Source organism: Ambystoma mexicanum, chromosome 3q (assembly GCF_040938575.1).
Source record: "Ambystoma mexicanum isolate Mex_15411 chromosome 3q, UKY_AmexF1_1, whole genome shotgun sequence".
Taxonomy (NCBI): Eukaryota; Metazoa; Chordata; class Amphibia; order Caudata; family Ambystomatidae; genus Ambystoma; species Ambystoma mexicanum.
This window is the reverse complement of record NC_090926.1, coordinates 917,065,114-917,078,799: the sequence shown is the minus strand read 5'-3', so window position 1 is coordinate 917,078,799 and position 13,686 is coordinate 917,065,114. Positions and strand designations below refer to the sequence as shown.

The 13,686-nt window shown below is 46.4% G+C and overlaps 1 protein-coding gene across 3 annotated transcripts in view; it reads right to left on the bottom strand.

Moving 5' to 3' along the window:
• ARSG (arylsulfatase G) overlaps nucleotides 1-13,686 on the bottom strand; it is a 2,321,949-nt gene that overhangs the window by 621,148 nt on the left and 1,687,115 nt on the right. For all 3 annotated transcript variants that reach the window (XM_069655066.1, XM_069655065.1, XM_069655064.1), the window contains one exon: nucleotides 1,148-1,256. In XM_069655066.1, the coding sequence (XP_069511167.1) occupies nucleotides 1,148-1,256 (109 nt within the window). The remainder of the gene's footprint in view (nucleotides 1-1,147; nucleotides 1,257-13,686) is intronic.

The window sequence follows — 13,686 nt, the reverse complement described above, 5'->3', positions numbered from 1 at the left end:
GATGAGAAAGGTGTGGAAGCTGTCCGTTACACAGAGAAGTAGATGTGAAGCAAAGCAGAGAACACGTCTGGGTTCATTGTGGGGCCTTCAAAGCCCAGCGATTGGCTCTTCATAACAGATTTGTATGGGATCCTAATTACACAGACACCTGTGTCATTTTCTATAGACTGGCTAGCAGGGAGGAAACTCTCCTAACAATAGTAATTCTGAAATTGTTGGGTGCAGCAGGGATAATTAGTATGTCTTAGGAGGTCTAGGGCCTTGTTTCCCCCACTAAATGCTTAGATCTGATCTCAATTTAAGAGTGAGCATAAGAATACATAAACGGATGCCCTAGATCAATATGGTTGAGAGTATTGAAATAAAATGTATAACTGGTATATGTGGTACAATGTGATTTTTTTAATGCATTTCCTTTTCAGGGACTGTGCATTTGAGCTGTTGTTGTGGTACTAGGTTTTAGGCATAAAAGAATGTGGACTTATATCTATTTATTTAAGAGTGATTTTAAAAGTGATATTTAGATAATTCTCCTGTAAAAATATAATGCATTTTTCTGTTTTTTCTTCTGTTTTGTGTATGCTAAAAGTTCATAGATTAGGTTTTATTTATTGTATTTAATTTCGTGAATGTTTTTTCTTTATAGTTCTCGTGAGGTTGACTGGTTTGAACCAGAATCACGATAAATAAATAAGATATTCCCTTTGCCCTCTATTTTCTTACGTATGGTACTTGCCTTCTCATCTCGCATACCTTCGACTACCTAGTAAACATGGGTTTCTTGTTGAGTTACTTTGATAGGTGATGCATTGTGCGGCAAGCAGTGTATTTTGCACTTTAAAAACGAATTCAAATATGTAAACAAGTTAAGTATTTTTCACTATGCTTTTTGCCAGCCAACATGTATATTTAACACTGTCTATTTCTGTACGCGAAGCAATCTATCACTGATAAACCAACCTAGATGGACTCCTTTGCGGGAGAAATAGTTGTACATTCTAATTGTAGCCAGGCTTCCACTCAAGTGCATGCTTCACTCAAACTCTGCTCTCTGTACACCGGTAAATAGTACAGAGTTCTAGACAATTACACCGAAGATAGAATCTCACAATGCATGCAATAAATGGTGAAAGCCTAGCGTTCCTACCTCAACAATGCAGAACTTGTGGCATTAGCTGGAATTCTATTGTGCCAGTATGCTACGGCCGGAACTCGATGTCCACCTTCCCAGGTTGTTTGCTTTGCAGCGCTTCCACCTAAAGAGAAATGAAGTGAAAACATCAGAAATGGCCTGATCTATATTTCTTTCAAATGTACTCACATTTAAGAAAATGGTATAAGCACCAAGCTAAGGTTTTGTCAGTCCACATTTGCACAAATTGCAAGGAGAGAGAGTGAGCAAGCAGTACAGACAGCCATACAGGCAGTGCAGTATGGAGTTCCAGAACTAAAGTGGGAGATGCTTCCTAGGCATTGCTCCCATCCTCTTTACTGTCTGGAGTGGGTAGGAGGTAGTCAGCAAGCCATCAAATGTGTAAATGCCGTAGGGTGGGAGCAATCGCTGCCAGGAACCCAGTGCAGGAGCTATATCCAGTGCTACTCCTTCATGAATAGATGGCGTGCAGGTTAGCAGGTGCAGAGGTATTGTGGTTGAAGCCACTTAGCTGTCGGACTACCCTTTCTCCAAGACTAAGAGATCAAGCAGTATACCTACGTGAAATTACTTTAATTTATTCAGTGGTCATGTCCTAAAAAATAAAGTGGGGGTCTCATCAACAAAACAATGATGTGACGTCAGCAGAAATTATCATATCAAAGTGAAATATGCTTATTTCATTCAATTGGCTTTGCATAATCACCCAAATTGCACAGGACGAATGCATATTCCTTTCATAAAAATCAACGTACACACAAAACAAGAGGATATTTTCTTCTAATAGTGTTTTTGAAAACGTTAAAAGGTGTGCATGTTTTAAACTCAAGAATACAAATGTTTTCCCTGGGACTTGCAGTACCGAAATGTGACCTTTCACCTTTAGTTGTTTGTTGTTTTTCATCAGGTTATGTAGTGTAGTGGGGACGTATCTGACCTGTAAATCCGAGGACTGCAGTTCAATCCCCGAAGTCGGCTTTATTCCATAAATTCAAGGAGGACATTCAATGTTTCTCATTTAAACTGGGGGGGGACTGAGTCCACCCTCTGAAAAAAGTGGGTGGACTACGTCCACCGGCGTGTACCCTAGACTTGAGCCCTGAATTTATTCAATTTTGCAAGTCAAAAACATAACCTACAAACATGATTGAAGCATTTAGAGAAAAGTGGCGACTCTATGGAACACATTACCATGCCTCCAGTGGCGGAGCCAGGGGGAGCACAAGGGGACCGGCCCCGTGGATCTCCCCTGGCCCCCGGTATGCCAACAGCCTCCCGCTGGGACCCTATTGGGCGCCCTCCCCCAGCACCAAATTCTGCCTCCGCTACTGCATGTCGGACAATAATCTTGCAAACCATAACACTATGAAGTAAAACCTACAATTCATTTATCAAAAAAGCAACAGACATAAATGTGCAATCTTATCTGAAACCAGCTTATAACTTGGGTCCCATTACGAGTCCGTCAATGTGTCCAAAAACGGTGGTAATTCAGTGGTAATGGAGTTATGACTGCATTAACACTGCATTACCGTACCACCACACTATGGGTTTGGCGGTGAGGTGAAGGCAAAACCTCCAGTAGAATGCTGGACGTAATTCCCTTGCTTTACCACCAAAAAAACAGCCAAATCTGCAGAAATCCCCATCGAGTCCTATGGACTCCATTAAATGGGGATTAACGCCACCTACCACCACTTGCAACCTGGCAGTAATTACGCCAGACCAAGTGGAAATAACAGTAAATCCGTTTTGTGGTATTAACCACCGAAATATCAAACTTTTAATGAGGCACACAATGTTATACACTACAAAAACAGAATTACAATTTTGCACATCCACAATTTGAATGAGCTCTAACTAAGCTAAAATGTCTTTCATAGAGCTATTCGTGATCTACTGGGTTGAGATTTCGAACTCCTGTTGCCAATATAACTAAAATAGCAAAGGCAGTCAACAGCTAAAATAGTACAGGAATGTGTTCCTGCGTAAGTAAACACCCCACCACTGCAATCGCAGAGTCTGCACATTATTAGCAGGTCTCTCAAATGAGATTTAGAGATGAGGAAAATATGGGGCAAATTACAAAATATGCTCTAAAGATTACACCTCTAGGTGACAATAAACAACATATTCTATCATCCAGAGGACCTGGGACACAGGCTCACGCCCCTTCAACTTCGCCGAGAGGAGTTGATGAAATCGGAACAGTAGGGAGTTCCTGGCCTTGCTGTTCTAAACATATCTGGCTCTAATCACGAGATTTGCAGCATGCGATCAGATTGAAAGCTAATATTTCATAATTGGTTCATGAGAGGTTTTTTGGGGTACTATATATAAACAGCAAAGGGGAGTACACAGTAATCCCAGTGCAAGAATGTTTCCGAAAGAGAGAAATGACCACTTCCAGAGGGCTTCCAGTCTTGGCAAACTACAATACATTCCAAACCCTTAGGCAAAAATGCTAAATGTACAGCCAAAATATTGTTTCAAGGTGATGGCTTCAGTCTGGTCTGCTTACCCAATGCCAAGCATCAAACCTGTCCTCCAAAAGACGGAGCTTCCTCACCTTACTGGGGCCGAAAAAAAGAAATTCAAATTGTGAAGAGAAAAGGAGAATTCACAAGCCTATAAAGTATAAAAGACCAAAAAATCATAGAGTAGATCTATTACCATGTGTTTGACATAGCTTGTGGGTGAGTACTAACCTATAGTGGCTGCACTTCCTTTTACTTGATGTGAAGTGAACTGCTGCCCTGTCGTCACCGACTCCGCCTTTGACTAGAGAAAGCGATTTGCAACCCTTGCAGGCATCTGGAGGTATGGGGAAGGTGACTTAATAGTGCGCTGTCTCGAAAGGGGGTACGGAACTGCTATGACGCAGTCTGAAGGTTCACACTAGTACAGGCTGTCCCCACGACGCCAAGCATAGCATCGACAAACCACACATGCTCCCTCCCACCTCAAACCAACACAGCCCATTGGCCCTACACATTGCCATTGTTTCCCGCCCTTAACGCATTTACCAAAACTCATCCTTTGAAGTGAGGAGATAATTATTTAGTGGGTAGTTAAAATTGCCTCGGCCAGCTTTATTTAGCAGGGTTTAACTTACAGGGCTCTGTAACACGACACCGCCTCAGGATTCTACGCTGGGTCTGACGTCCTAACTCCCCTGCTCTGACATGCTTGTTCCAAGCAGGGGTGCAACCACTTATCTCCTGACCGTCCATCCCTACCTGTTACTATTTTTCTTGCCCATTTTCTTCTCCAATTTTCATTTACCCAGTCTTTGCCCATTTTCTATCAATTCTGATCCCATATCCTTTGTTAATAAATCACTTTACCCTCCCATTTTCTAGTATTTCCTTTCCATCCCATTGCATTTTCTTCCCTTTCTAGGTCCACCAAGCCAAATTCTGTTCTACTTCTAAGAGTGTCTGCCCGCCCCCGCCCACCTCCACATTCACATTCACATTTTCTTACCATTTCTTTTGATTTACTTTTGTTTGTTCATTCATGTTATTCTCTTAACCCACACGCCCTATTGGGGGTGGAAAGGGCTTCCATGGCCCAAGTCGAAGGCCGCAAAGTGGTTCCCAAATCTTAGCTGTCGCACCGGTATATCGGAGTCTCACTGCTGCAAGGAAGGATGCCGGGACTCCCACCACTTTCAATACCTCAAAAAGGTAGCCCCATTCAACTGAGTCGGATGCCTTCCCCATGTCGAGTAAGGCCGCGACCACCTGAACTTTAGGATCTATTTGAGCTAATATAGCGAGCAGCCGGCGGATGTTCCGCGATGTAGATCTCCCCGGGATAAACCCGGACTGGTCCAGGAGAATCATATCGGAGATGAACAGAAGCAGTCTGTCCTCCAGGACCTTAGCAAAGATCTTGATATCTAAATTAAAAAGAGATATCAGCACTTCAAGGCAAACTCTAAGGGGTCCTTCCCTTCTTTTAGAATTAAAGTCACCACAGCCTCACGCTATATAGCGTGAAGCTGCACCAAGCCTAATGCTTCCTCCCAAACTTCCACCATGTACTTAGCGACCTCTGGTCCCAGCTCCTTATGAAATTCGGCCGTTATGCCAGCAGATCCAGGAGCATTAGCTGTAGGGAGGGATCGGGCAGCTGACAGAATGTCATCAACCATATGTGGCTTAGCCAGCACATTGGCCGCCTCAGGGGTGAACCTCGGTAGTGATGCCACCTCTAAATATTCAGCCAGCTCACCTGCGGCCGGGGGTCCCCGCGACTCACACCCGCACAAAATACGCCCAAAAAGCATCAAGGATAGCATCGGACTCCACTACATCCTGCCCATCTGGTCTGCATATTGCTGCGATATTAGGGGCCCAACCCTCCTGTCTCAGCATTGCTGCTAGTAGACGACTTGGCCTACCCTCCTCTCCATATCAACGTGCCATCATGGGGCGTGCCAAATATTTGACCTCACGGTCAGCTAAATGGTTAAATCAATCAAAAGCCCCTCTCAACCCAGACCTGGCCTCCGCATCATCCGCTGACGTCACAGTCTCAGCAACCTTAATTTCATCCTCCAGCTCCTGCAGCTGTCGCCTGATTGTTCTCAACACCTTGAACTCTAGAGACAGGTAGCCGCACGGAGGACCACCTTGAATGCCTCCCATATAGAGGCCATCATCATTGGTATGAAAGTATGAATGCACAATACTGACCACCTCACTTCGAAACACTATGTCTAACATGGCCGTGTCCTTGAATCGCCAGTGAGGTCTGGATACCCCTACCCAGCTCATGTCCAGCGACCACAAAACAAGGGAGTGATCTGACAGGGTTCTCAGGAGCAACAGGCAGCCAACGGTCATACACAGCAGGGGCGGGCTAGAAAGAACATAGCCAGGTACGAGGACGTGCTATGAACCAATTAATAAAAGGAATATTCTTTCACCCCCGGGTGAAGCACACACCAAACATCCTGCATCCCCAACTCAGAAATACATCTCTTCACAACCTCAGCTGCTTCAGAGGAGGGATGGACCGTCCTAACGGATCTAATCATTGACATTTCTAGAGTGGCGCTGGGATCACCTGCCCAAAAAATGTTAGTGTGCATATATTTATATTTATAACATCAGGACAGGAGTGATTTATAGAACCCAGGGCTGTACACTTCACGGCCATAGATATTCACAAGCGTCATCGGAGTATGACCCCAGCTGCCTGACACAATGACAAACCTACCCTGAGGATCAATTACCTTTTCTACTAAATGGAATCGAAGTGACCTATGTATTAGCGTCATGACCTCAGCCGAATATGTGGAATATGACTTATAGTATCTACTGGATCCCCGGGACCTAGCTACCCCCTCATTTGCGGCTCCGACCAGATGGGTCTCTTGCAGTAGGAGCTCCTTGGCGCCATGTCGCTCACAATAATTAATCACCTTACGAGATTTGGGCGGATCGTTCAGCCCTCTCACATTCCAATTTATAATATTACAGCCAGCCATGACTATTAGACCAAACACCTGTTCTGCTGTGCACTCTCGGGCCAGTCCCCGTCTTTGTACCAGCACAATTTGACTGCACACATTGCACCTCAGGTAGGTGTGAATACATTAAAATGAAACTCCCCGAACCACTCATCCCCCTTCCCCATCCCCACCCCCCAGATCCCCTCAAAATCAACCCCCCACATTCCACCCCACCAACACTGCCTGTCTCCAACTAGCAGTGACACTTCCCCCTCCCCAATACCCACCAACCAACCAGAACCAACATGGGTAGCCACCCAGGGGCGTCGCACACCACCACCAGATTGACACCTCAACACCAACTGCCCTCCAGGGGGAGGCCAAAAATAAATAAAAGGTATCCAGGCACAGGACCTACTCGTTACATAAACCAGCTTTGTGTACTCACACCCAGTGCACCCTCCGCTCCTCCCGTCCACACCCAGGGTGGTGTCAAGCACAGTGTGGGGAGCGTATATCACAGAACTCCAGCATAAGTATAGTCTTAGTCTTTCGGCAAGGATTCCATAAAGTTGTGGACTGCTCCAGGATCAGTGAAAAAGTATGTTTTTATCCCCAGGGAGGATCGCTAGCCTGGATGGATACAGCATAGCATACTGTAGGCCGTGGTCTCGGAGGGCACATTTTGATGCCAAAAAGGAGAGACACGCCCACTGAACAGATGATGTGAAGTCTGGATAGAACATGACCCGGGCTCCCTCATATTGGAGGTCCCCCAATTTGCTGGCTTTTCTGAGGATTGTGTCCCATTCGCCGAAGATTAAAAGGCGAGCTATGACCGGACGGGGGCTTTGGCCCGGTTTAGGGACCACCTGCAATACTCTGTGCACAAACTCAATCCGGAATTGCGCGAACAGTGGCTGGGATTACAACACTTCCTGTATAAGCTTCTCCATAAAGACTTCCATGTTGCTTTGTGGCACAGATTCCGGGATCCCAACCACACAAATATTGTTCCTGCGGTACTTTGCCTCCAAGTCCCCGTTCGTTTTCAATGATCCCCATAACCTCACATTGCAAAGATCGAATAATCTGTGTCACCTCTGCACTTGTATCTTCTAGCACTCCCACCCATGCTCTGCTTCAGAGATCTGGACACTGTCCTTGTCGAGTTGTTCCTGCATGTGGACCACATTGTACACCATCCCATCAAACTTGGTGCTAATAGACGCAAACCCAGACCATTGCTGCCAGCACCAGTCCCAGATCCGAAGCAGGCACACCGCCACCAGGGATGGGCTTACCCTCTCCCAAATGAGCCGAGTCGGGTTTATCCAGGGCTCTCCTGGAGGATAGCATCTTCTCACAACGCCCAAGACCACTTTCTGGGAGAAAGGCAATTGGGACTGCCGTTTGTTGCCCTTTGCCATGTGTAGCTCGCTCCAGAACCCAACAGGACCTCAAACAGGGGGGTTCCAGGGGCACTGCAGCCCCTTTTCTACATCTCTGTAGGCGGCTGATAACTTGTCAATGCATCTACACAGGAGGGATAGGGGAGAGGGTGAAGGCCCCCGGCTAAACAGTACTCGCAACTTAGGATCCCTCCTGAATGCCTCCAAGGGCCACCAAGGCCAAACATGGAAAGCACAGTGTCTCAGACTTGCTCGAAATTGAGAGATGATATGCAGCCAGCACAGCAGGTATTCATCCAGCCCAGGCAACCCTGGCGAACCTTAGGTGGGTCGACAAGGATCCTGCAGGGAGTCCGCAGTAGGCGCAATCAGATTGGGGACCTCTAGACCAGAAATCTTGCTGCTGTGCCCTGCTCACCACAGTATTCAGCCTCAGTTACACTGCACCTGCGGGGCCTTCCGCTGCAGGGAATACACAAATGAGCCCTCCACAACCGCAGCCCTAAGAAGCCATAGGCAGCGGGAAACCACATGCGCCGCACCGGAAAGCCTGGGGTGGGCTCCTCCCTCGCCTCAGCACAGAGCCCAAGGCTCCAATCCAGCCGGTCTCACGGACCGCCTCGGTAAGTGCTCCACAACTTCCCCAGCACACAGCAGGAGCACTGCTCCTCCTCCAACCGCCACACCAGGTCTCTCCACAGCAGATCACAGCTCCTCTACACCCAGGATTCTGCACCACAGCACAGCACCAGCCTCCACCTCCTCCCACCTCAGGCCTGCTGGGCCTCCCACCAGCTGGCTCGCTGAGTCGCATACCCGGCCTGTGGGATGTGCTGTCAGCTGTCCTCCCACATCAGCATCAGCGCCCCCGGATTCAGGCAGCGGGCACACAGCAGGCACCCAAGGGTCGAAGGGTCTCCCTCAGTCTCACCCGAGCAAATGGCAAGGGTACACTCAGTTATCCATGCCGTGCCCCATGCTGGAGAATAAAATATACCAGGGGGGCGGGGGGCGGCGGAGTTACCTTAACCAAGAGAATAATATGCGCCATCTTCCTTGTGGCAGTACTTGGCAGGTTAGTGAACCAGGTCTGCCGAGTCAAAGAAGAATCTGGATCTGGGACCAAACCACAGTTGGAACTTTATATGGTATTGAAAAGAGGAGACACTGCAGTGCCCCTGGGAAGGGAGTCATTCCCCCTGGGTCCAGTGTGATTGGCATGTTGTAATGAGAAGCATCAGGAGGAGGGAGTCAACCTCCTGAGATCAAGTGGCGGATGTAAGAACAAGTTTCAAGCCAGGGGAAGGGAGGCATTCCTCGTGATACATCAATGATCCAAGAGGAGAAGGTTTGTTGGGCTTTTTTGTGTTGTGTTAAGAATACACTAACCAGCGGAAGTGAGTCATTCCCCTGGTGAGAATTTTTGAAATACCTGAAGTAAACTGATCACAAACCCAAGAGAAGGGAACCATTCTCCTGTGCAACGAACAGTTTAGCCTTACCTACTTTAGTTATAAGTGTGAGGGGCAGAACTAGGGATTTTGACACAAGACAATGACACTTAAGTTCAACGGACATCCTTTTTAGTCTTTAGCTGAATCAGGGAAACCCCTCATAGAAATAGGGCAAGATAGGGCATTCCCTTTCTTTTCATGAACAATAAAAATATTTGCCAACCACCATGCTGTCAGTCTCCTCCTTCTGCACCCTTACACCATACACATTGCTGAATATTTTATTTGTTCACAATTTATGTACTGGAAACATGACCACTCCCTAAATGTATTCTTCTATTGGACGCTGTTCCTTTTCTCTGGTTATTATTTTGAAATTCATTCAGACCTCCTTTGCAGAGTGATTTGACACATACGGGTCTGATTTCTGCTTCAGATAACCATACCAAAAAAATAAACAAAAGTACATATGTGCTTCACATTTTTTTGTACCTCTGCCATTGACTTCTAGAATCCATTGCCATTAATCTGCATTCACGTCCACGAAACATCATTTGAGGTATACCCCAAATACCCAGCTTATTGTCACTTCTTTTCACATTCTACATTAGTCCCCTCTTGCAAATTAACAACTTGGGCATCACATGCTTCAACTATAGGGACGACACTCAAACCATATATAAACTACACACACTTCAAACACAAATCAACCAGTCTCTGGATCTCTTGCCCCAAGAAGCTATTGCATGTGACAAATCATCTAAAACTAAACCCAACCAGGGCACAATTTATGGATTGTGGCACCATAAGAACCAACCTCACAGTGATCCCTTAGGCTGAAGAAATAAGAATCTGCCCTCAGCAGACTAAGATAATCAAAAACCTAGGACTCTACCCAACTTTCTTACTCGGACCCATGGAATCATCGCCATAGTACTAACCAGACTCACCTATGCCAACAGCTGCTACTCTGGGCATCTCAGAATAATTACTAAACCACCTACAATGAGCACAACATTAAGCAAGTAAACACACAGGACTCCAAACATCAGATTACATCAATCCAGTTCTCCAAACACTCCATTGGCTCCCAGTCAAATGCAGGGTACAATTCAAACTCGTATGTATAGCCCACTGTGCTGTCCACGGCAGGGGTTCAGAATGCAGCAAGAAGACATTTATCCACTAAAAGCCAGCTAGAATGTTTCGCTCCAGCAGCATTAGCTGGAGTGCCATGCTTTAACTGGAAATGCTAAGGGGGATGCTCTTTCTCATTCCTGCCAACTAAGCTATGAAGCGCAATGTCCAGGCATCTCTGCTCAGAGGAAGATCAACTAGTGTGTCAGAAAATCACACAAAACCTGACCATTCACAAGACTGCAACAGAAAACAGGCACAGCAACCTACAAAGACCAGACCAGGACGAAATAGAGATTGAACCCATTCAGATGAGACCCACTGAGAAATGCAATAACACAATGCTTAAATGATGAACACCTGGAGGATCAAACTCATGTGGGCCAGTTTCCACAAGTCTTTCTCACATCAGATATAAAAGCCACCAACACAACCCCACAATCACCAAAACATGAAACCCAGAACAGCAGGAACCCATCATCCTGACAACACCAATTTAAGCTCAACCTCAGACTGGAATTTGACCAATTCATTTTAGCCATAAGCAGGACTCGAGAGCCCCAAACCAACCCTCATATCCCCAATGAATTATCCTATAAACATACTAGCACCATTACACTTCACAGACAGACATTCCGCTCCTGCCACACACACAATGTTTTTTGCCTACTACTAGAACCACCAAAACCATTTTAGCCTCAACAGAGTTACTCAGAGCGCATTGCACAGCAAGTCATGTTTGTAGCTCTATCAAATACCCACTACCACTTCTATACCAACAGGTATTTCAGTGTCCCAGAGCTGTCATCGCATAGATCTTGGGCTGCACCTCTGGATATACCCAAGTGTCATTGCTGCAAGTCACATAGAATCATGCTGGTACCCAGGACTCGGATACATCCAGCCTGCACTCATCAACAATACAGGTTTTGCACCTGCTTCCACCTGTCCACAACATTCCACTCCCTCTTTTCTTTCAGGGCCATGCGCATATAGACTGCCAAATTGGCAGAGGTTTGCCAGAAAACTACAGATTTGAATTATCTCCCACAATATCTTGTATAACTTCCAGTCTATAATGTCATGGACACAAGGCCTATTTGGCTGTACGTGACAATGTTCTTCAGTCAGCAGATAATGCTATCTACCCCGTGCACTGCCGGCTAGACCACTCAGCAGAGTATGAAACCATGGGCCACCTTGGTCTTCTTAAAGGATGGGCTCGGTGATCCATCTAATCCACCTTTATCTTTACTGGTATTGCTCTTGCCTTCTGAAAATGTGCAGGACACCACAGAATGATGCGGAGAAAGCCCAGAGAAGGCCAAGTAAGATCAGCGCCTTACACTTTGAAAGAAGAATCAAGAGACAACTGCCACAGCTATACAGAGACCAGAGCCTCGCAGCGCAGGCACCACTCTAAGAGGGGCACAGCCATTGCTGCAGCACACTGGATAAGCAGAGAAATATGCATCGCAAACACAGCCAAGTCCACTGGTCTACTCACCTTATCAATACCCAACCTCCTCCACCACCAGGGACATACATGGAGAAAAGTAATGCCCTTCCCTGAACTTACCGAGAAGGCTCACAGAACCGTGGCCCCAACCGCAAACTGGGACATTGAACTTCGCAAAGCCCCATGATCGTACAGCGGCGATCCCGAATTGAGAAAGTGGGTAGACTTGGCTCCCTGTTCATGTTTTTTTCCCTGCCCATACATGCCTTGGGAGGCAGTGAAAGGGCTAGGTTGGCCAGGGGAGAGCGGCCAATACTCACAAGGGGAGGGATATTTAAGCAGGGGACGGGAAGCAGGTTTTTCAGGTGTGGTCAGAGGTTGAGGACATCCAAAAGACCAGCAGGACGACGTAGGGAGCAGTGACTTGTGTAGAAGATTCATCGAGCAAATGTGGTATGGGCTTAGGAGTGAGGATGGTTCTGTAGTGTGAGTGTATGTGAGACAGGTGAATAGAAAGGTTAGGATGTGAAGTCGATGGTACTAGGTGAAAGAAGGGTGTCTGGGGAGAGGGGAAGAGGTCCGTAGGAATAGGAATGAGAAGAAGAGAATGGGAGGAGGCATAGTGGGGGTGCACAGTAGTGAGAAGAGGCAAGTAGTAGTGGGAGGAAGAGCATAGTAGTGGTAGGAGGGGAGTAGTAGGAGAGTGGAGATGTAGTTAACTGGAGTTGGAGGAGGAGTAACATCAAAGGGTGGAAGAAAGAGCTAGGTGTAATGAAACATCAGAGGGTCAGAAGATTGTTGGGTGGAGTAAGGTGGAAGTGTGAATTCGCAAGAGTAAAAGGAAAGAAATGAGAGCGGGTGTGATAGAACCAACCTGAATCCAACAGTGTAATTGCAAAGCACCATCCCCAGCCCCAAATCACTAAAAACTGGATAGAGTAGGGACAGCTAGCAAGTTGCTGAAGGAGGATAGATAGCCAGCTTTTAAATTACCATATTTGGATCAGGCCAGATGTTAGACAATAGGGGCTACCATTCTGTATTACCAACCTGGGGGTTAAGGATGCTTGGGTTAGGGAAGAGGGTCATCAGGAGACCACAGAGAGAAAGGGACAACCCTAGAGCCCACATTTTAATAAAAACCTCTGAACTGTCTCTGGTGCATTCTTTGAGACATCTGTGACACTCTGCGGTTCACTTATCTCTCAGTATGTCCAAAAGAAACCATATCACACCTCACTTCACTGGCTTCATGTTTCCTCTAAAATACTCTTTAAGACCATTGTCTTTATGGTTCATATCCCATGATGTAATGTAGAGTGGTCTTGAATAGCTCCATGCTGGCGTTTTTGGTGATCTCTCTGTGTGTGGGCCTGTAAGAGAAAAGGGAGGAGGAGCAGTGAAGAAGTTAGAGGCAAATGCAGACATGAAACATGTGTCTCAGTGGTAGTCTGGTTCTGCGAGTTTGGGGTTGATGCCTTCGAATATGTTTATCCACAAGAGAGGGTCCATTGTCTGATAAATTAAAGACCCCTTGGACTGCGTTGGCCACTGATGTGGGGTGGTGTTTTGTTTTAGAGCTAACCGGTTGATCTTCAATTTAGCAA